Source organism: Penicillium daleae (assembly GCF_028827525.1).
Source record: "Penicillium daleae strain IBT 16125 chromosome Unknown utg000002l_segment0_segment0, whole genome shotgun sequence".
Classification (NCBI taxonomy): Eukaryota; Fungi; Ascomycota; class Eurotiomycetes; order Eurotiales; family Aspergillaceae; genus Penicillium; species Penicillium daleae.
The window spans coordinates 3,466,994-3,489,262 of record NW_026623150.1 but is presented as its reverse complement, the minus strand read 5'-3'; the positions used below and the strand labels follow the sequence as shown (position 1 = coordinate 3,489,262).

Sequence of the window (22,269 nt, the reverse complement as noted above, 5' to 3'; positions counted from 1 at the left end):
CTCACTAGCATGCAGAGATTAAGGTTGACCTCAAAGATCTTTCTCAAGTTCAAAAAGCAAGATTAGTATAGTCATTCCGTGGTCTTGGCTCCGTCAGTCTGCCTCGAGCCATCGACAATCCCTACTCTTCTAGCGACCAGCCAGGGTTCTTCTCTACTTTAATGAACAGGATGCTGATAGGCTTACTATAAAGTTCCTTGAAGAGTATCCAGAAATGCACATAATCATACGCCCATCTCCGTCTCCCGTGGTCTGCTGCCCTTGAAACAACTAGTTGATTAGAGCTTCTGCGAATGCCACAGAGTAAACTGTTTACAATGATAATCTAAGACTTAGATGCCTCTTTAGGAATATGCAATAAACCTGTCGATTTGGAATCACCTGGGTCATCGAACGGAAACATCACGCCTACAATATATGTGCGGTTTCACACCTTGTCCTAACTTGGTAGACGCCGAAACAAGACAATAGGTACACGTCTGTCTGTGGAGAGAATCATAAATTATCTGTATGCCACCTATATATGCAAATAGTCTTTGATATGTTGAAGTGTAGCAAAGAGCTAGCACCTGGGAATCGCTGGCTCTCGAGAATCTTACCCTCAGCTCGTTTTAGGAGTATCTTGCTAGCTTATTGTCAAATGTTTAGAGTAATGAAGTTCTATTGTTACGGTATTCTGCTCACTTGGAAGGCACACCTCCGAGATTATCTTTTAATGAGGGCTCGATATAGGTACTTCTACAGTGGGGCTGCATAGTGAAGATTGAAGCTACATGAGTCTCACTCGACCAAACGTTGCTCCAAAAACTGCTACCATTTGATAAAAAATTATCGGGTTCTAATGAATAGTATGACAAATTTCTGCTATCAGTCTCACTAATATGACTGCCGTATACATGCGTCTCATGCGGAGTACTTCGGATTGCTGTCCTCGGCCCGTCGTGTCCGCCTCTGGCCCGGTTAGCAGCGGCAATTCACTCTTCGCCCGCTTCCCCCCAAAATACTCCTCCAAACATCCACTCCCTCAAACAAATACCCACCGGAGAATAGCCATTGCTAGTCGCAATCGCCTGATACATCCGGGCTAGACTGATTGTCGCGCTTCAGGCAAGTCGTTGACGATGGACGGGGCCAGGCCATCCCGTCCCGACCGGCCGTATCAGCGCACTTACAAGGCATGCATCCCTTGTCGGCAACGCAAGGCAAAGTGCGATCTAGGAACGGATCCGGACGGCTTACCGATCGGCCCACCATGCGCGCGATGTCGCAGGGAGATGAGAGAGTGTGTCTTCCCCGAGAAACGGGCCTGGGAGAGGTCCCGCAAGCGCGGTAGGTCGATCCTTGCATCGAATCCGCTTCCTCTGATTGCTAATCGGCCTGGGTCTAGGACGATCCCTCGAGGACAATGAGACCGACGTATCGCCAGGCGAGGATCAGTTTCAAGGTGCTGTGGTCTCTCCAGATGATGCGAAGAGACAATTCACGCAAGGCCATCAGCCTGTTCAATACCCCCAGGACTCGACGAGTCCATTTCAACAGGGATGGGCCTTTGCGCGTCCCCATCCATCCCCACACAATGATCATAGCTCTCAGATCGGCATTAGTCCCCAACCGATTGCAGATGGCAGTTTGCGTGCACAGACTTCCCCAGCCCATGCATATCAAGAAAATCGGCATCGGTCTAGCTCTACTTTGGCGAGCTCGATGATGCGAACCGTCGTCGCCAGTGGTAATGATGCATTGAATATTCTGTTTGAAGCGGCCACTGCCGGCCAGGAGGACAATGTACCAAGCGACGAGAGTCCCCCTCGAGGGGCTGGATCAAGATCAGGTGGCTCCAACGGTCATCAGCGAGCGACTCCAAAGAACTTTGAGAGCCCGGCCGCCTTTGAGAACGCTTCACGGGTAAAACATCCATTTGAGTTGTCAGAAGTGACGTCCGAAACGCTCCAGGTATGGGAGGCATGCCGTTTTGTCAAGATGGGCTGGTTCACTGCGAGGGAAGCGGTTACCTTTATTGATCTGTAAGTGATGGCCACTGAGCATTTTGCATAGCCTCGCTAAGCAGGGAACAGGTTCTACAAAAACATGTCCTGTCTATCACCAATCTTGACGGACTTTTACGCCAACCACCAAAATCACCTTACGTTGATTGCCCGAGAACCTGTATTATGTTCTACAATCCTTATGATATCTTCTCGCTATCATGTTCTTCCTGGCGCAGGTGGAGAGTCGAGGAACTTCTTCATTCATCATCGACTCTGGCAACACTGCCAACAACTGACAATGCGGCTCATTTTCGGACAAGAAAAGTCAACCAAGTCTAAGATCAGGAGTCTTGGAACGGTCGAAGCCCTTTTGCTGATGGCGGAATGGCATCCTCGCTCTCTACACTTTCCCCCCGAAACGGATGGCTGGGATGATGATCTGATCTCTATAGATCCTAAACCATCTCAGCAATCCGAGTCTAAAGATACATCGGCAAACCGATGGGTTGAGGACATGATTGAGCCATCAAGAAGGTCAGACCAAATGTCCTGGATGCTGCTGGGGTGCGCCCTGTCTCTAGCCCACGAATTGGGTATCTTTGAGACGGAGGAAATCGATGCCCCTGGCGATGACCAACAATGGAGAGAGCAAATCAAACTCCGAAGACAGCGAGTCCAACGACTTCTCTACGTCTATATCAACCAACTTGCCTGGCGGATCGGTTGCATGTCCCCCATTCCACAATCACTTAACCATGCGGTCCTCGGCGGACGCAAGCCTCGCGGATTGAGTCAGCCTGGAAGTACCTGGTTGATATTCATGGATTCTTGGATTGAGCTCACCAAGCTAGCGCAATCTGTCACAGACATGTTTTTCCCATCAGCCAAGTTTGCCCGTCAGCAACTCCATAGTGGTCGCTACGTCGGGCTCCTTGAGCATTTCCGGCCTCTGCTCAATCAGTGGAAGGACAAGTATCTTCAACCTCATAACCTCGACACGGCGTTCTATAATGACCTATTCATCGAGTACCATTTCGTTCGCGTCTACACCCACTCAGTCGGAATGCAAGCCGTCGTTGAGCGCGCAGTCGCAGACGCGGATCTGAATAATCTTGAGGACGTCCGGCCGATGACCATCGACCCAACCGACTACGAATACATCCAAGAAGTGATCGACGGCTGTTGTCAGATCCTCCAAAAAGTGACAAACCTCGCCGAGGTAGGTGCACTACGATTTTCACCCGTCCGCATCGTGCTCCGGATTACCAGTGCCTCGATCTTCCTAATGAAAGCGCTCAGTCTGGGCACCCGACAAGCTACTCTCCGAGAGTCACTAGAAGTACTCGAGAGAAGCATCAGTGCTCTCAAGTCCAATGCACTCGACGATGTCCATCTGAGCACCCGCTACGCCACACTCTTAGACATGCACGTCTCGCGCTTACGTCGAAATCTCCTCGCATCCTCCAAGGCCATGAAAAACAACAACAACAATAATAATACTACCAACAGTCGCGCCGCTACCAGCCGATCCTCGATGGGTCCCCCGCCCTGGCCAGAAAATGCGGACCGCTCCAGTACTATTCAGACTCCTGTGTCTCAGGATTTGACGTCTGATCTGGGCTATATCCATTCTTTGAATGATATGGCGGACGATTGGCTCTCATTACCATTTGACCCTTCCATGGCGCCTTTTGGAATAAGTAATAATGGTCAGTTTCCGATGTATGAGGGTGGTGGGTTAGATTTTATTTGGAATCTTCCGTCGTAGATACGGCTGGTGTACATAGAAATAGCAAGATACCCGCAGAACAATAACAATCATTCCTACAGTGTGTCCAAGTGTGAAAGTATCATCCAACTTGAAAGTGATGTGCTTCCACTTTATGAATTAGACAAAGCTACCACTGATTAGACTCCGCAAAGCTACGTAAATGCCCCGTTATTAATGATGACTGTACTGAATGCTCGAGGAACCAGTCAGCTTCTCGAATCTTACAGAAGTCGGAATCGCACTTTCAAGTGGTAGCAGCGCTGCAGCAGTGAGGGCGTGCAAACGATCGTGATCTTGAATCTACTAGAAAAGCCCTAGCTGTAAGGCCGTCTCCACAAGCTCAACGTTCCATACTTCTGCTCGTTACGTCATTGCTGCGATGGGTCTTCCAACTTGCTGATATTATTGCTTTTTTCATGTGCTCATGCTCATGCTCAAAATAATGCCTGCTTCGACGCTCGACAATAATGCAATATGCAACCATCTCCACCCTAACCACCATACAGACTCCTTACTTCTTCTTCGAGCTAGATCCACCAGGCACAGTTCCGCCGCGCCGTTTATACTTTCGAGGATCTGGTATCCGTTAGCACAAGAAAAAGCACAGCATGTAGACGGCAAATTATTCCATACCCTTACGGCTCATGAGAGCCCGGTTCCTCGTTCCCTTGCCTCCTTCCCAGAATCCACTACCCGCCTTGCCGATGAGTACGGCTTTACAGATTCCGCAGTTCTCGGGTCTATAGATTTGTTCTCGGGAGCAGAAGCCACTGTATACATTAGTACACTGATTTTTCAGAAAGTATTTCATTCTGGCATGGCTTACCAGATCATACGGTTAGCGTGTTCATTAGGATGATCCGTTTCCGCATCGTGGCATCTAAAAATCCAAACGTCAGTAATACCATCACAAAGGGAAGTCATGAATGCCGTACTTATCACAGGGAAACACCTTCGCACAACAACTAAACCTAAACCACCGATAACTCTTTCCATAGTGCTGGCACCGACCGCGCCGGGGAAGTTCCTGCCCAGCAACAATACCGAGAACCTCCTTTGGCCTCTTCTTCAACGGGAGCGCGGCGCGAGAGGACATCGCCGCACTACCGACAACCAAGAACTTAACCTCAGGCATCTTGAAAACCATCTTGCGATGACAGTGTCGGCAGATTGCCATGGCACTTTCGCCACGGACGGCTGATACGCCAGGGGCATGGTAGGCGGTTGAGCACTCTGAGCAGGTGGGGATGAAATTACTAGACACGAGTTAGTCATGGAGTCAAGAATTGTATGTTCTGAATAAACGTAGCACGTACCTCGGGAGAAGATCCAGGACTGTACAACCATCCAGGTCAAGGTACCCGGCTCGATTTGCGTGCGAATGCATCAGCTGTTTCCGGAACCCGATGCTCATCGAGTTGGCGCATTTTTTGCACGATTCGACTTTAGGAATGTCCTTTGGATCTGCAAGTTGGGGTACATTCTTGATATCCATCGATTCCTTGCAGCGTTCACACTTGATGGTGATAGCAAGGTGCGATACCTCCAGTAATTCGATGCCATAGAGCTCCAGGAATGGGAAGGAGAGGGCAACGCCTCGGCCTGGAGTATCTAGAACTGCTGGAACGGGAGCACCACCTTCTTCAGAATCTTCGACCTCCTCATCCTCCATAGAGTCTTCCTCGTAGCTCGATTCGTCTGTAATGTCACTACCACTCGGTTGTTCGGGGACGGACCACTCGGGCGGACGAGGAATAACATGCAAATGAGGTTTATCCCCAGCAGATTCGAGGGGAACACCATCTTCAGACTGCTGCGCAGAAGTGTCTTCCTCCTCTTGGATGAGTTCATGCTGAGCTTGCTCTGCGACCTCGGGCAGAGGAGTCTTGGCAAAATTGTGCATATTGCTCGCTAGGTAGTTGATTTGTGATACCAGATTCATCTCTGAGTTTTTATCGAACCATTGGGCGAATCCAGCTTCTACAGATCTGGCTTCAGGACTGTCCACACCCTGCATCTCGATGAAGCTGTGCTCCAGAGGATAGAGCAAGGGGACAGTGAGTTTCACTGTTTTCACTGCTTGAAGTGACCTCGGCAGACGGCCCTGCTTGGCGGGCTGGATTGGTATATTGAAGGAAGTCTCTGACCGTTTCTGGAATAACGGGAGCCTTCCAAGTCGAGCTTCAAGTTGTTTCGTCTCCATTGACCTTCGTTTCTCGGCCGAGGCCTTTTGGTCATAGGTGTAACTTGGAGCAATGACAGGCGCTTTACTTATCGGCAAAGATGTGGCAGAGGCTGGCTTCGTGGTAGTCGGGAGAGACCGCGCAGGGGGTACCTGGGTTTTCTTCTGCTGTTGTGTCAGTGCTGGATTGGCAACACCGCTCCCGACATTGGCAACGAAGGTAAGCTTTGGTCCCCTTTCCAAAGTAGTCAGAAGCCGTTCAAGCTGCCTATCTAGAGTATTCATCCAATTGAGCAATGTTCCTCGGGCATTAGTCCGAATTGCATAGTCAACAATATCATCAAACCCCCTGGAGACATTGGCCTGGAAAGCAGCCTCCATTTCAGGATTTGTCACTGTAAGTTTCGGCCGGCCCTTGACAGGGTATGTACTTGGCACATGAAGAATACATTGCAATGCGTCCAATTCAAAAGGAAAATCTGGATCCGAGGGAGCCAGCCCAAATGTCAGAGTGGATCCATTCTCATCACTCTGCTCTTGTGGATGGAAACGTCGCCTCAGCTGATTGAGCTGGAATTCCCTTGGATCATTCTTCTCTACTTTCGAAACTGGTCTCGGAGTCTGCGCCAGCTGGGGCGTTGTCACAGACTGCTTGGACTCGCTTTCACTGATCTTCAAGCCCTGGACTGCACTAGCTATACCGGTATCTGGGCTCTGGGTATCAGCAGTCGATGATTGCTGTGCAGATGACTGGCTCGGTGTAGCTTTCTTCTGCTCAATAGCAGCGACGTCGTGAATGAATGGACATCCCGCGCCGGCGCGGCAGCCTAGAGCAACTCGTTAGTATCGCTTGCATGATCATGCCATATGGTATAGTGAAAAAGCCGAGGTCGGAAGTCAAAAAACAAATGCACAAGCACTGCAGTAACAGACTCGTCCTCCCTAGGCAGAGGCTATCAATCCCCATCCAGCTATCTTAGCACGCGATAGCCCATCCTCAAAAGCACATGCATAGCTAGAGGAACCTTTCCCGAAAGACGCGTACGAATGTACCTCACATATCAATCTAGCAGTGCAAGAAAACGACAGACATTGGTTCAAGATGAAACAGCATAAACTCTCGCCGGATACGTACCCTTCTTGGTCGAGAAATAACGACATTTAGCCCGTTTCTTCGGGGCTGATTGGCGCGGCGCACTCGCCTCCTGCGAGGATACAGCGCCACGCGCTCGCGCCGGCCCTGCCAACTCATCACCAGCGGTAGACGGCTGGATTTCTGTGCCTGTGCCAGGTTCTCATAGTGAGCGTGTGATCAAAAAGGTTGCGGGCCGATGGGTCCGCCCCGAGGCAAAGGATGATGGGAACAGGGCAGGATGGGGGTGATGAGAGGCCCGAGTGGGCATGAGGGCGTGAGGACTCAGCCACCTGCAGGGTTGATGTCCTGCCTAAGGGGATGTATATGCGGTCTACATGCTCTTGCCCATTTGCGACTGGACTCGACTCGGCCGGCACTCTCCAGTCACGATTCGGGCAGGGTGAGACCCGCGTTGAAACTAGGGGCGCTGCCATGACCTGCGCCATGTGTGGCCGGGGCGAATGGAGATAGGGCTGTCACTTACGGTGGACTTGGGGCTCTGGACCCGCTGGGCTGTCAGTTGACCCGTTCTCCATAGCGTAGAGGTCGAGCGGATCGGGACTGGTTGCGGGAGTTGACTTAATCAGAGTGGCTGGACGGGCGACTTGTCAAAGTGACGTTTGAGTTGCCAGCGCAGAGATCGGGTGACCTGCCCGGGGATCGACAGGACCAGATCTGCGGTGCGCACTTCTGGGTAAGCCGCGATGCACAAGCAGATGATGGAGGGGTGAAGAAGTACCGAGTAGGAGGGAAGGTGAGTATGGGAGACGGTCAAAAGCCTGAATTGAGACCAAGTATAAACCTGCTGTATAGCTTGCTGACTGCAGTGGTGTCGTTCTAGTTATAGTTCGTCAGTAGCAAATAAAAATCGAGGTTGATGACCGGGCGCCAAGCCTTTCCCACGAGAGTTGTGCGGTGATCTCACCGCGGGGTCGAAAGTGGGCCATGATTCAATCTGACTCACCCGCTTTTCATCGTGTTCCTCTCGATCTTCAACCATAGTCCACATCAAACGGGGACTCAGAATGAGTCGTTGATGGTAGTAGTCAGTGACTCACAGTGAACCAGATCGAATCAAATCGAATAGGACATAGTTACGAATCCATATTAAGAAAATCATGCTTGATATCCGAAGTACATGTACATTACTGTGGATCTATGAATCAGTTATGCTCTGCCGAGAGATACTACTACCTCCTCTTTACCTGGAGAAAGAAACATAAGCATCAGAAGCTTTATTCTTCTATCTAAGCTTGTTGTTACGCGATCTATAGCAAAATCATATCTCCGTTATTCAGTACCTTCCATTCAAGCGCGACACTGGTCGTCAGCCACATACAAACTGACACTTTCTGATATAAGCTTGATCACCCAAACATCTTCGAAATAACACACCCGTCATTAAGCGCCATTAGGTATTACTTCCTCCCCCTCTGTTGGCAAATTCGAAGGATTCGCGGAGATAAGTGAGGGGGGATCCAACTTCCACCCCGTCTTACGACTGTATGATCCTGTAGTAAGAAGGCGATTTACAATCAACCCCGCCATGCGACGCCCGCATAGGGTGGCGATTTTTACTTCATAAAAATGATACACACGGAGGCAACCGTCGCCACATAATAGGGACTAATAATGAAGATAGTGATAATGTGCGCAAGTATATGATGTTCATGCAGGGGCAGCGTTGCCAAGTACCTGACATACTGCTCAAGGAACTCCGAGGGGCAAGCACATCATTCGAGTCAAAAGTACGGCATTATTCTAGACTACGTTGATCAACAAAGGAAAACCGATAGTCTATGTCTCTACTGTGTGTACTCGCGACGACCGCCACCAGGAAAGCGATTCATGGAAGTAGTCGTAAAGAGCGGAAATTCATCGTTGCTTGGTAATCGGATGCAAACGTCCATGCTCCCTTTGTCGCCGATATCCCTCCGAAAGGAACAAACATCGCGCTTAAAGTTTATCATCCCCGACAAGAGCCAGGCTAGCATAGATGAAAGGGAGCGGGTATTCGGGCGATGCAATCAGAGCAAATCGAATCGGTCACGCAGCCTCTCCGGTCCCGGTCGATACCCTGTCGGTGGCTTTGATAGACTCTACTAGCTGCAGTGGTCGGGAATCCCAGGCCTGGGGGAAGCTTGGCCCTGCTCGCGCCCATGTCGGAAACGGTTGCAAGGGAGGGGGAAACGGAGGGAGGGGAATGCGATCCTTTTCACTGCATAGTCAATACTGGACAAACCCGTCCTATATGTCTTTTACGTATTTATCAGGCGGATAGTGCGTCAAATTGATATTGATATTGTTGCACATACTCGTTTTGCTTCTTTTGTTATTCGCAATAGCTCACCGATACGGAGTAATCATAGTCCGTATTATTGAAATCGGAATGGACAGTCGGTGGAAGCGAGAGTGCCAGTGGTACGCGTGTATTAATACTCCACTGCGTAATACAAGAAGTCCCATTAGCGGTATGTTACGCAGCCCAATTGGGATGGTTAGGTAAGTAGTTCCACGCTAATCCAAATCATGGTTAGCGCGCATGTGCAGTCCCAACCCATCCAACCGGATCGTCCTTCCAGAACCCTTCCACTCCTTCCAGAAGGCCGCCGCAAAGACCATGGGATTGTCAGTCCGCCGACCATGGAGAGCACCACGCAGGGCAAAACTCAGTGTGAGCAGTCGCCACTTGTTTCCGGCATATTGTTTTGCCTACTGGAATGCACTCCGAATGACCTCTGTTTCCCCTCAACAGAGCTCGTGGCGTCGTCCCATGTCGGAATCTCTGTTCCCCCGCACGGCGTGTGGTGGGTTCAAGTGGCGGTGATTCGCCGGAGGACAGCGCTCCCCGATGCGGATGCACGTGAGGGCCCATGAGGAGAATTCAACTGGGCCAATCAGGAACCGTGTAAATCGAGTCGCGGAGTCACGGGCATCGCGTGGATTGGGGATTTGGGGGAAACACACTGTTGCTCATACGCCGCGCTCTGTCCAGTGTCCACTCTGGTTCACCCCCACGGCTCTTCTGGGAATTCCATTAGCCTTGGGCAGCCAATCCTGATGCCCAAGTTCTCGGCATCCCACCGAGCCGGTATTCTCGGGATCGGGACGGGCTTGACTGGATATAATCGTCTGTCCTTCCTATGCCTACTATACAGTTTAGTAATGATAGTGTGCCGGTGGGATGCTGGTGACAGCATGTACTTTACATAGGAAGCCAATTCCAGCCTATGACCGAGTCTGACTGAAATAGAAAGCGACTGTGCCTGGAAATAGTACATTTAGACTTTTCAAGGTCTCCAAGGAGGAGAATATTTCAAGGGTGACGATAGGCCAGCACAATTCGGTTTAAGCTCTCATCAGTTCTAGAGCTCAATCGACTGAGGCAAGAAACCCGCACTGATCGCTGCTCGGTCGATCAGTTCACCGATGGAGGGATGATCCAGATTACAGAGCTTGACTGACCAGAAGTCTCATGGCATTCCCATATCAGACACTCCTGTAACTACGGAGAACAGCTGCATCGGACAATTAAACAAGCGTGGCGCATCCAGCACACATGTTCGTCACAATAGTCCCTCGCTCCAACTTTCCAAATCTTCAGTCCGAGACTCAATATCAGTCAGAATCAAAATCGGCTTGCCGAAAGAAATCCCTGCAAGATATCCAACCTCACCTGCATCAATCACCAAGAAAAGACCAGCGTCAGAGCGTCAACGCACAAAATGCGCATGTCCACTTTCCGATGCACTGTGATTTGTCCTAAACGCCTCGCCGTTTGAATCCTCCCATTCGTGGGGGTTGGCAAGCTTCCCACTGTTACCAGCACCCAGAACAGTGGGCTTCGGAACCCACTTAATCCATTCTTGACAGACTCCCAAGCCACCAGAAGGGGTAACTACGGCGGGCATCCGGCGTACAACGGGAAAGTGTGCCCCCAAAAGCTGTGAAAAACGGGTTATTGAAAAACACTTCTGTACCGGTGAGACGAGCCTGGGACGCTGACCGAATCATCATAGGCTTCAGGTGTGCGGTTGGCTCCACTGGATATCCACTTGGTGGGAGACCAGCAGACCTGAGATCGCAGCTTGTAACAATCTGTCATGCGGGCATTACATGGCCTGCGGGTCCTCTTTGGGTAACGTGACTGAAATTGGTTAGATGGAGTGCTTGAGAAGTCTAGAGGTGGCTGGACATTGATCTTGGTTTTGACATGAAGCAATGTATACTAGAATCAGGCGGCGCAGTTGAGGTACTGGCAAAGCCACTACTCATCTATTGTCAGCTTTTATACGCAGAGTATAAGCTCATAGACACCCCTGCACTACGGACCATACCACCGGATAATTACTTTATATCGTTAGAGGATCTATCGAAGTTTGCGGCGCAGGTACCAAACCATGCGCCATCCTCCACAAGAACAGAGCCCTGGTACCATGCATATACAGTGGCAGTGCAAAAGTTTGAAACTATTTCTCTTACTGCCAAGACTTTTCTGCCAGATAAAAACTCACAATGCAGCCAAATTTCAACCACAGCAGCCTGATATTTTGTATACTACGCCTTCTGCCTCAAGATTACCTATACCCTGTGAGGCGTCGTACCGATAATTACCTAAAATATAACGGGTCGCACGTTGGAAGTAGGGTGTATTGGGGGGTAGGTAATAGGCAGTGAGCGATAGGCGGTGAGTGGGAAATAGTTTCAAACTTTTGCACACCCACTGTACCCCTCTTCGTCCACGACGGGGTTTTTTGCTAAGTCACGCCCCATGAAAATTCGGAGGCAGTCGGAGGCTACACAATTCTCATCCAGTCAGGTCGCATGAAGTCCATAGACTGGAGAACCGGAGGCTCGAAGGCGGAGCTGAAGCGAAGCGTAGCCTCGGGCGTTTTAGGAATGGAAATGTGGGGAATGAAGCATTGAAAATCTGTGAATGGGACCTATTTCTCTTGGGTTGGAGGCTCGGAGTCCACTTTTTGGGACTGGACTGTTCTTGTGCGTTTGAGGCACTTTCATTAGTTAATACACATGTATGTACATACGCTAGTGACTGTACTCCGTCAATGTGAAGAACAGAGAAAATATCTTCAGGACTCGTCTACGGTTCCCGAAAAGGTAAGCTCCAGAGGCTATGGCTACGTCATTTGGAAGAGTTTGGCGCCAGGGAGGATCTTGGAGATTCGGGGTATAACCGTGCAATAGACGAAGTTAGCTATTGAGGAACTTGCACGAAAACGGTCGTGTTTCCGGAGAAAGATGACAGTGCAATGCGATAGGATACGGCGAAATGATAGTTTTGCGGACTGAAGGAACCGAGAGATTCGGGTGTCATATGTTCGGTCATGTGTTGATCCACCTGACCGAGGTCCATCTGTAAACAACCGTGGATGACATCCAAGCAACGAACAAGGAAAGTAACAGTCGTGACACTCGTTTACAACAGAAAAAGAATAGCAGCGAGGCAAAAAATACTTCCATGAACCCAGATCAACTTGACTCAAGCTTTGTTGAACACGTCACGAAGACCGTACCTGACAGTCGCTTTCCAGAAGAGAACCCGAAAAGGATCGCCATGACACCATAACATGATGAAGCTCCTGCATCATCCTGATCATGATGAGGCTACCCGGAATCACACTTCCAATCCCCCTGACCCTGGTACAGGCATAATCTCGTCCATAGCTAGCTATTAAACCTACCCAACTTGGTAACTTCGCACACCTTCTCTACCCTCCTTCTACCTCCAGTCACCCCGAGTCTAGACCTCCCTTGTCAATCGATCGGCATCTCCGATCGCCAATGCGGTGACCAGAGCATCATAGACACAGGCTGCAGAGCTGTCGAGCTATCGAGCTGTCTCCTCCATGTCATGCACTGCGCAGGATCTGAGCGCTTATCTTGTCGAGTCGTGTTAGAGCCACCACCACCACCACCGCTTTGTCCATAGGCTTGCTGTGGTGCAGAAGCTAATGTAAAGTAGATGTCATGGATCCGCATGTGAAGCGAACAGTGCTCATCTGGGAACAGGTTATGAACTGGATTCTTGATTCTAGATTCTGTATTACTATCCAACGGGACCTTTGTAGTTGATCGCACGGTCTTTTCAATAACAATTATTGTAAGCAGTTTCCTATAACGAAGTGTATTGACGATGATCTTCCAGCAACCTGGAATCCTTCGGTCCTCCGGGAGAATATCCTTCTCCCGTTAGCTATTGGTACTTTTGTCCTCTTCCTTCGCCTTTCTACCTCCCACCTGACCCCTTCCCTTTGCCCCCTTGGTGCCTAGCCTTAATTAAAACTTATCTCTCTACGGAGTAGCCCCAGCTTAATTTAAACAAGTTCACACTGGATAACGCAAGGACGAGCTAGTCACACTAGCAGATCTACGTAAGATATCCAGTGCCAATGCCTCGGTGTCCTATGAAACGGCCCATGCCTACCTAGGCAGGTAACAATAGAAACCATCCAACTAAATCGCACAATCATACCCAGCTATCTCGCTATCAACATGCTATCCCCACAACCTCTACTACAGTACCATACCCTCCTCCTCCATCCATCCATCCATCCATCCATCCATCCACCCCTATATATGATATCTTCTACTCCGTACGTAGTATGTCGTATGTACATACTACATACCCACACCTCAAAGCCGCCACCCCCTCTCTACTCTACCGTACATCCAATCTAAGCCCCCTAAACACACTACTCTAGCTACCAAGCCCAAGCTCCCATGCATCATAACCACCCATCACCACAATAAACAAGCCTAGACCAGACCAGACCAAAAAAGAAAACCATCCAAAGGTCCAGCCCTTCCTACGTGTCAGCGCCACCAAGCCAAAAAACCCCAACAACCAAAAATCCCACATGATACACCTACCCCTACGCCGCAAGATGCAAGAACGCTAGAAACAGGGATATCCCTCCGTGAAAAAAAAAACGTCCTCCAGATATGTATTATGTACCGTAGCCCCCAGACCTCCAGCCACAACGCAACGCTCAATGCTCTGCAGCACTCCAGAGCGCTCCAGCGCCCGCGCCCACGCCTCCAGGCCATCCCCCCTTCAACACTGCCCCTCCACCAGGCCCAGACCGCCAATTCACCACCAATGCATGGCGCCAGCCATGATCTGAGAGTCTGCAGGTAGTGGCTTCACGTAAGCTGGGAGGTATGAAGGGTATGCGCGGTTTGTGCTCTACAGCTCTACGGCTCTAATAGCATGCGGGAGTTCGATACGAGGGCAATGCATGAGGAAAGCAAGGTTGGTATGAATTCGCGTTCCATTGCGAGGTTTTTTTTTTTGTCTCTTGTCTTGCGCTTGGAAGATGTATTCATGGGGTATGTAGCGTACACGGGATGGGTCTCGAAGATTACCTGGCAGTTGTGCAGGGAGCATCGAGTTTGGGGGGAAAGCTGGAAGACAAGCGCGTGGTATCTGGTATCACGGGGAAAGCCAAAAAAAAAAAAACTGTGAGAAAGGAAATGGAGAGAAAACAAAATGAACTTCAATCCTGGTCGTAGCCATGAGGGAGATTAAACCTTTCATGCAAGCCCTCTACTGGGGAGGTTACAGATGGAAATACGAACTTGCGTTGATGGAGAGAGAACATGTCTTTTTGAGTAGAAACATTTTTTGGTGCGAAAGCTTTCTAGCCATAAAAAGCAGGCGTAGAGACTGCTTATTGTGACGCTCAAGGGAAACACTGTCTTGGGGAAGAATGTAGGACAAGAGAATCCAATGTTTTCATCAACCGTTTCAAGCGCCCGAAAGTGAATCGTGGGAAGGGAGGAATGGGAATCAAGGTAATGTAATAATGGGACATGGGATATTGAGCTGTACATGAGTTAAATTCGTAAGGGACACACAATAACCTTCCTCCCTGATCGGACAGGGTGGAATGGTAAGAGTAGAATGAAAAAGGTGGTCTCCAGAAAGAAGAATCCAGGGAGGGACAACGCCCAGTTGAATGCTGCAACACCGAACCCCCAAGAACCGATTGGAACCCGAACCCCCCCTCGCCCCATAGCAGTTGACATGTGAAAAGTAGAAAAGAGTAAATCCATAATATGCGCCTAGATGCAATGCATGATCATAATCGTGTCGAAAAGAAGAGTCGCTATTGTCGGGAGACGAGACATCAAGTGTGAGAAATGTGTGGCGGACGAGTCCGCAAGTCCGAGCGAGACCCTGGGCATATGTTTGGATTACCAGCCCTTGACGTGGTATTCCCATGGGCCATAGTCCGTCGTGTAGTTGGTCCAAGAACCGTTCTTTGAAAGGTCCTTATCGCGAGCCTGGTTGTCACCGGAAGCAGATGGGCCTGCCGCGCCCGTAGGCCGATGTGGTCCCCTCGGTCCGGGGTACTCCTGTAGATTTTTTACATCGTGCGCAGTGTGACGGCGCTTGAGGAAGGCATTGGCGGTCGCGCTCTTCTGTTGGCGCTCCCAGAGCAAGTGTCGGCGAAGGGACTCGGTCAACTCGGTCGCAAGCATGTTGCGGCGGGTTGTGCGAGGCGAATGAGCAACGGATTGTGGATTGGGTGGCTTCATAACGATGGGCTTTGAGCGAGGAACGTCGGGACCGCGCATGGTCAGATTCTCCTCGTCGTTCTCTGGAGGCGAGGCAGGGATGGAGGGACCATGGGGCGATGTCAAACGGGACCGCTGAAGAGCAGGACTGGACCGGAACGCGTTCCCTTGCATCCGCCCTGGCTGATGCATCATCATGGTCAAGAGCGACCGGCGAGAGACAAGGTTAGGGCGCGAATCCACTCGCTGGAATAGCTCCGGTCGCTCGTCCACGCTCGATTTGCCGCTTTCCGTAACTGAGTCCTCCCAGTCCGAATCCTCGTCATCTTCAATGGCACTCTCGGAGACCTCGTCGTCCGTTTCGATGGCGTCCTCATCGGAGGGAAGGGGGCTTTTCGACGGTCGGATCGTATCGACGTGATCGCTAAAGGAGGCCACCTTCTTGGATGGGCTGGGGTTGCTGGTTGCCGGCTTCAGTCCACCAACGGTCGGGTTATTCTGCGGAGCCTTGGGGCCCATGCGGTCTTCAAACGAGCTTTCATCATCGTCACCAGAAGATCCGCCCAGAGTAAACATGCCACCCTTCTTCTTAAAAGGGGAAGGCTTGAGCTGCTGAACAGTGGCACCGGAGGGACTCGAGTTGGCCGCCAGGTTGGTGTGCGATCGGAACGAGGACGAGATGTGCGAGGGTGAGAAACCGCGGACAATGCTGGGGGACTTGATCATCTCAGCTCGACTGGGGAGAACCCCCGAGGAAGAGACGCTGGTATCAGATGCAGTGGCATTGGTCGAGTCACTATCGTTGCCTTCGGGGGCAGTGGTGGAGCAAGACTCGGTCGACTGAAAGGGTTGCGGGGTAGGGCGAGGGAAGGTTGGGACTTGTCGAGCAGTAGAGACGGAGGGAGGAGTGGGAGTGGGAGTGGAGGGTCGGGGGGTGATGTCGACAACGGGGGCAGCAGGCTGGACCACGGGGGTCAGTGGCTGCAACTGTTTCCGCTCTTTGATGTTCAGGACCATGCGCTCCAGGTCCAGCGAGGTGATGTGCTTCTCCTTGCCACGACCCAGGCTGGCCAGGGAATCTTCACGGACGACGGCAGGTCGGTAGTCTGAGAATTGAGGTCGCTTGATGTGTGCTTCGATGCGTTCGGCTTGGTCGGACGCGGCCGACTCTATACTTGCGGAGAGCTCCGGAAGATCAGCCGCCTCGGAGCGCAGTTTCGGCAGGATGGTAGTGTTCTTTGACTTTGATTTTTCGTGTTCGACACAAAAGGTTTCGCGAGTCCAAAGGCGCCAGCTCAAGTTCTCCAGGCGTCGCCCTTGGTCCATGTAGTCGGCACATTTTGAGAATACTGTAACAGTCAATTTGAGTCAGTCTGTCACTCTCAACGCAATCTGCCCGGTTCAGCAGACACATTCGGGTGCATTTCAACTTACCCATCCACATTCCATGAAGCGACTGCGCATTTGCGGTATCCACCTTGTGAATATTATCCGCGTCCACCGTCAAGACCGGTGTTGTTAGAGGCATGGTGACGGCGCCACAGCAAAATTTCGGATGGCTGCAAGTGAGAGAGATATCGTGAAAGTGGTGTTTCCGGGGTCGCCGTCTTCCCCGAGAGTGGTCGTACGGCGCGTAGAAACTGGAGTTGAGGGTTCACGAAGGATCTGCGGTCACGAAGACGGGCCTTGGAAATTCGAGTCTGGACGCTGCACAATGCTGCAGAGAGATGGATCAATCGAAGTTTCTGGGCACCAGAGGCTGCAATCGAATGCTTGGGCAGCGAATGCAGCGGATCACGCGTGGAGGCAAAGGATGGGTGAGTTGGGGGTGGTCGGATCGAGATTTCCAGGCGAGGCCGAGAATTCGTCAAGATTGTGTCAGGGCGCCACCGAGGTGAGATGCGGAGATCGTCAGTGTCGGGAAGGCGAAGAGTATCCGGGGTTGCGAAACGCGCTTTGAAAGAGGGATTGACGCGTTCCCGGCGCTGAGGAGATGGATGTCGGGGGGAGGTGAGGAGTTGAGGTTGTGAGGAAAGAGTGGAGGGAAGGAGAGAGAAGGAGATGGGGAGAGGCAGTCGGAACGATAATAAGAATGACGGGGGCGGCAGTGGGTGGAGTGGATGTGGAAAGCGCAGAGAGGGGGAATTGGGACAGAAAAAAAAAAAAAAAAAAAAAGAAAATCGGAAAATGCGTGAATAAGGCCCAAAGAGGAAGTTTTACAGAAAAGAAAATCGATTTAATGTGTAACGGAGTGACAAAACCACAATACAAGGAGAGAAGCCGGGCCTCCGTACCAGAAAATAAACCCAAAGTCAAAAATCCCGAAAAAATCCCAGTTGGCCAAAAGGCCTCCCTCTCCCAACAGGCCGAGGGCGGTGAAGAAAATTCAGTCGCATCACGGGGCCCGATTCTTTACGGAGGACGGAGTACATCCACGGTACTCTGGTCTGACGCTTCGTACACACCAACCAGCGAGGGTCATCGGTCGTCCCCCGGTATCTCTGCGTAATTGTTCACAACAACCCATCGCTGTGTATTTTCCAGGGCCCATCTTCTTCCGAAGTTGCTCCGAACGGTAATAAAAAGGGTGAAAGGGCGGGTATTGCGCCCGTGACGAAGATACATTACTCGTCTGTTTCCGGACCTGGTACGAGGACAGCGGAGACCGCTCGCAGAGTACAGAGTATAGAGTGCTATGGTCGAGGTTATATGGAGGTCTCCTCCATCGTCGGATCCGTATTCAAAACCTAGTATTGACGTTGAACAATGATTTTGCAAAATTTGATCGGAACTTGTGACCAGCTAGGGCAAACCAATACATCAGCAAAGGAATCCCATCGAAATCAAATCAAATCAAATCATATTTACAAGGATGGTATGAGAATAGTAGATGCACCTTCGGTAATGACCTCTACTAGGAAAGGAGTCCCTCAATAACAAAGGAGGTCCTTTTCTGTTCTAGGCCTCCCTGTCCAATCCTCCACGCCACCGCCAGGTCGTTTGAACAATCATCCCTCGCCACCATAGCTAACGCGTACAATTTGAATGGCGTTGATCAATCCCCATAATGATCCTAGACAGAACCACCATGCCGACTGACCGATGAATTGTCCCACCGCCTGGTATTGGCCGCCTAGCAACCCTCGGTCCGGCTGACTCGCCCACTGTGGAAAGAAAGAATCCTCCTCGACATTGTGAAAATTTCTATGTACAACTCATGCCCGACCTAGGTTAAGGAGGAGTAAGTACATACCAAATATCTAAATGGGGAATAAGGACTTTTGTAATCTGTAAGACTGTCTATCTCGTGGTTTAGCTATTTTCGTCACGGACTGGGCTGTTTCTGGGGGAGGGTTGGGGACCGAAGTATGTGGAAGGACAACACCGCCGTCCGCAAGGAGAGATCGCCTTGTCCCGTTCCTCGAGATCTTCCCCCAAGCCACGTTGGGATGGTCACAAATTCTCGGAGGACGGCCTCCCCTGCTCGCTTTGGGATTAGCTGATTAGCTGCTTGTGGGATGTGCGCAACCCTAAGCCGCTGGTTCAACAACCGATGCCTCAACAGCCGAATAATAATAGACTGTTCAGGGTAATTCCATATGGCGAGCCAACCCGTCAACCCCCAGGTTTTTTCTCCATATATTCCGGAGCCTAGTGTCAAAAGTGGATGACTTTAATCGTGACATCTGCCTGTTATGATCTGCTAGGCTAATTCCATAGGTACAGTAGTCCTTTCTCTGCTCCTTTTTTCCCACTAGTGCCCTGTGGAAAATGCCGGCTGAAATGCGGTAGTGGAAGTATTCAAAGTACTAGCCGCACCCAGCGATTATTACCCGGCAGGAAGGGATAGTCGATCGAGTTCGAATATTCTTCTGCTTTCTAGGCAAACCGCATACATACTGTACCTCCCGGGGAACTTGTACAATATTTCCGAAGATCACCCTCACCATGAGGTCTTTCGTATTGTGTATATTCGCCTAACCCCGTAATTTCTCTGCGTGATCTCTTCTGCAACATTCCATTGTGCAAGGTAATGCTTCCATGCCACGATCAGTCAAGGCCCGAGCCCATTTTTTAGGCTCTGATCCGAGCCAGGCATCACCTGGGAGCCTGGGATGAGAACTAACGTGTCAGCAAGAACAAAAAAAAGCCAAAATGTCAAAGCCAAATCTAAATCCAAATCAAAAAACTCAAGACAAACTACGGGACTTCAACGCGGTAAATCGGCTATTAGATGATGGTCTCCTTCGTTCGCATCTTGAATGTCCCGAGATGCCACATCCTGGTCACCCTGCTGGACACTCCATGTACACGGTAGTCCCCAAGTGTCACAGCCTCGTAGTCACGAGTCTGCCAGCTGGCATTGTCTTTCTTCTTTGTCATGACGGAGGGATCAGCATGCGACGGTCAAGATCAGGAAGGCCACTACCAAAGGACTAAACCTGGAGACTCATCCTTGTTAGCCGGCTATTATTGTTCACGGGGTCTGTACAATATTCTGGAGATAAATTCACGATTCTAGGCTAGGAAGATTACTTCAGCCGTTGCTTTCCCCCTGCCCGAAAAAAGGATTAGAGATGCCTCACCCTGATCCCCCCTTCCCTTAGCTTCGCCCCTAACCCGGGGGATTGGACGACGCTACTGGCGATCGAGTGGCGGGCGTGGAGTCGCACAGGATGCACGTTTCATCCATCAGGTGATATTCCACGTCAAACGAGAGGTCTTTGGGAATGTGGAGTCTCATCTGCGTTGCCTCTTCTTCGGAGTGTGATTTTTGTGGTTCTGGGTCATCTGGGGATCCTGGTGGGGCGGAGGACAAGGAAGCTTTTGCGGGGGAGAAATGCACTGCTTGGTATAATTCGAGCATCTACGATCTAAGAGTACACAGGCTGGTTGTATATGCCTTTTGTCAATATACTCCCACTATTTATGTATTGAATCTGTGTAGTACTACTCTTTACTAATATCATGCATAGTTTCAACATGTCACTGTACCGGTGACTTTCACAGAAGTCCTGATAGTTGGTCCACCCCAGGAAACCTTCACCGGCTCCACATCACCCCCGCGGAGTTGCGGACTCGGCTCGCCGTTTGATATTGGCGACCCTTCAAGATGTCCGGTGAACCGGGGCAAAGACTAGCGAACCGCCGGAATATGGCAAGAATCGAGTTAATCAATCATGGTTCATATGGAGTGCGGAGTTTATTCACATAGTACACTTTCTACTGCCCATCTACCCGAGCCAGTCTTCTGATTCGTCCAAACAGCCCTCTAGTCATCAAATCTTTTTCTCTGGATGTACTACTGTATGACACGATTCTCGATAGCACCCACAGCCTGCAAAGCATTTCACCGTGCAGCAGCATGGCTGTCAAGCGGCTGACCATGGTGGTTGACCATCATGACGGTTCTACCATCTCTTCCTGGCCAAAAGACAGCTCCCTTGCCCTGATTCCCTTCAGATCGCCGCCCTGCTTCGTCGTGATGACCTCAGAAACAAGCCGGCAGAGAAGCCCATCGACTCAGCCAGAGGTCTCTCGATCTCACCATGTCTATAATTCGGGTGGTACCAGACGGTGGCAATTTGATGCTGCAGTATGTACTGCAGAAGGGGCCGGCCGATCAACGCTGGCTGAACGGGGATCCACCTCCCACTAAACAATTAGGAACTGTCCAGGAAGGCTGCCAATATTAACTATCCCTAGTAGCGTAACAGGGTTCGTCTTCTCGACGCTTCTCTGACACACGTTCTAACTAAGGAGTAGCTACCCTGGACTGTCGGATGCAATCAACGAAAGTCACGCTCTCAATCTCGGATTCGAATATCCATGGCTCTTTCTCGTACGCTCGCTCGCACTAGCAATATTTCGAGCCGAGGTTCAAGAAACTAGTCCGGAAGATTGCTTCCCGAGGTGGAAGGGTGGCAGGAGTCATACGTAACAGTAATGGAGGACCCCATGTCGAGAGAGCTGCCACCAATGCCGCAAGCTGCCAGTGAGGCCCGAGGCGTGGATCAGAAGATACAGTAGATCGGGTACAGGTGGACAGCTGACTTTCTGAAGGAAGTCGCCGAGGAGCGCGCTTCGGTTCGTCGATCATGCCTGCGGGGACGATGTGGCCCCCCGCGGAAAGCAGTGTTCTGTACAGTACAGCGTACGGCTGCTGTCTGTATACAACAGTCCAGTACAATAATCTCGTGTATTCCGAGTGGGACAAGATGCTTAGTGGGCGAAGCAGGCAAAGGGAAGTGGGCGAGTGGAGAAGACTCCGAACTGTGGCAAGATCACGAGCACGCGTCACATGATAAGCCCCCCTTGGCCATTTGTGACGTCCCGACTTGCTGTCTTTCTATACCGGAGTCCACTTCTGGCTCCGAGCTGACCTGCCGAGACGACCATATTCTCTATACATGGCTAATCCGCCTTGCCTTCTGACAGCCACAGGATGACGGCCTTGGCCCTGCGTATTTTATGGAGTACAGCATATCTATTGGCTGATAGTCAATATGCTTGGTTGTGATGGCAGGTACCGGTCGGCTCCAATAAAGCGGGTGAAGTGGGCCGGTCCATGTCAGCTGGCCTCGACTAATTTGATATCCCCCACGATTCACAATTCCAGCGCACCGGGCGACCCCGTCATACAATATGTTTG

General features: G+C 50.8%; 5 protein-coding genes across 5 annotated transcripts; 2 read left to right on the top strand and 3 right to left on the bottom strand.

Moving 5' to 3' along the window:
* Window positions 1-1,121: 1,121 nt before the first annotated feature.
* N7458_002261 (uncharacterized protein) lies at window positions 1,122-3,756 on the top strand (the record flags this gene model as incomplete). The annotated part of the gene is made up of 3 exons (XM_056905644.1): window positions 1,122-1,329; window positions 1,388-2,024; window positions 2,076-3,756. 3 exons carry the CDS (start codon window positions 1,122-1,124, stop codon window positions 3,754-3,756), a joined length of 2,526 nt encoding a protein of 841 aa, XP_056769751.1.
* Window positions 3,757-4,270: 514 nt separating this feature from the next.
* Window positions 4,271-7,612, bottom strand: N7458_002260 (uncharacterized protein; the record flags this gene model as incomplete). Its single annotated transcript, XM_056905643.1, has 7 exons — window positions 4,271-4,335; window positions 4,393-4,529; window positions 4,586-4,639; window positions 4,767-5,015; window positions 5,076-6,768; window positions 7,077-7,223; window positions 7,561-7,612. 7 exons carry the CDS (start codon window positions 7,610-7,612, stop codon window positions 4,271-4,273), a joined length of 2,397 nt encoding a protein of 798 aa, XP_056769750.1.
* Window positions 7,613-9,465: 1,853 nt separating this feature from the next.
* Window positions 9,466-9,953, top strand: N7458_002259 (uncharacterized protein; the record flags this gene model as incomplete). The annotated part of the gene is made up of 2 exons (XM_056905642.1): window positions 9,466-9,547; window positions 9,679-9,953. The coding sequence occupies 2 exons, from the start codon at window positions 9,466-9,468 to the stop codon at window positions 9,951-9,953; spliced, it is 357 nt and encodes a 118-aa protein (XP_056769749.1).
* Window positions 9,954-12,851: 2,898 nt separating this feature from the next.
* On the bottom strand, window positions 12,852-13,076 carry N7458_002258 (uncharacterized protein; the record flags this gene model as incomplete). Its single annotated transcript, XM_056905641.1, has 1 exon — window positions 12,852-13,076. The coding sequence occupies one exon, from the start codon at window positions 13,074-13,076 to the stop codon at window positions 12,852-12,854; it is 225 nt and encodes a 74-aa protein (XP_056769748.1).
* A 2,217-nt stretch (window positions 13,077-15,293) lies between these two features.
* On the bottom strand, window positions 15,294-17,145 carry N7458_002257 (uncharacterized protein; the record flags this gene model as incomplete). Its single annotated transcript, XM_056905640.1, has 2 exons — window positions 15,294-16,966; window positions 17,052-17,145. The coding sequence occupies 2 exons, from the start codon at window positions 17,143-17,145 to the stop codon at window positions 15,294-15,296; spliced, it is 1,767 nt and encodes a 588-aa protein (XP_056769747.1).
* Window positions 17,146-22,269: the final 5,124 nt, after the last annotated feature.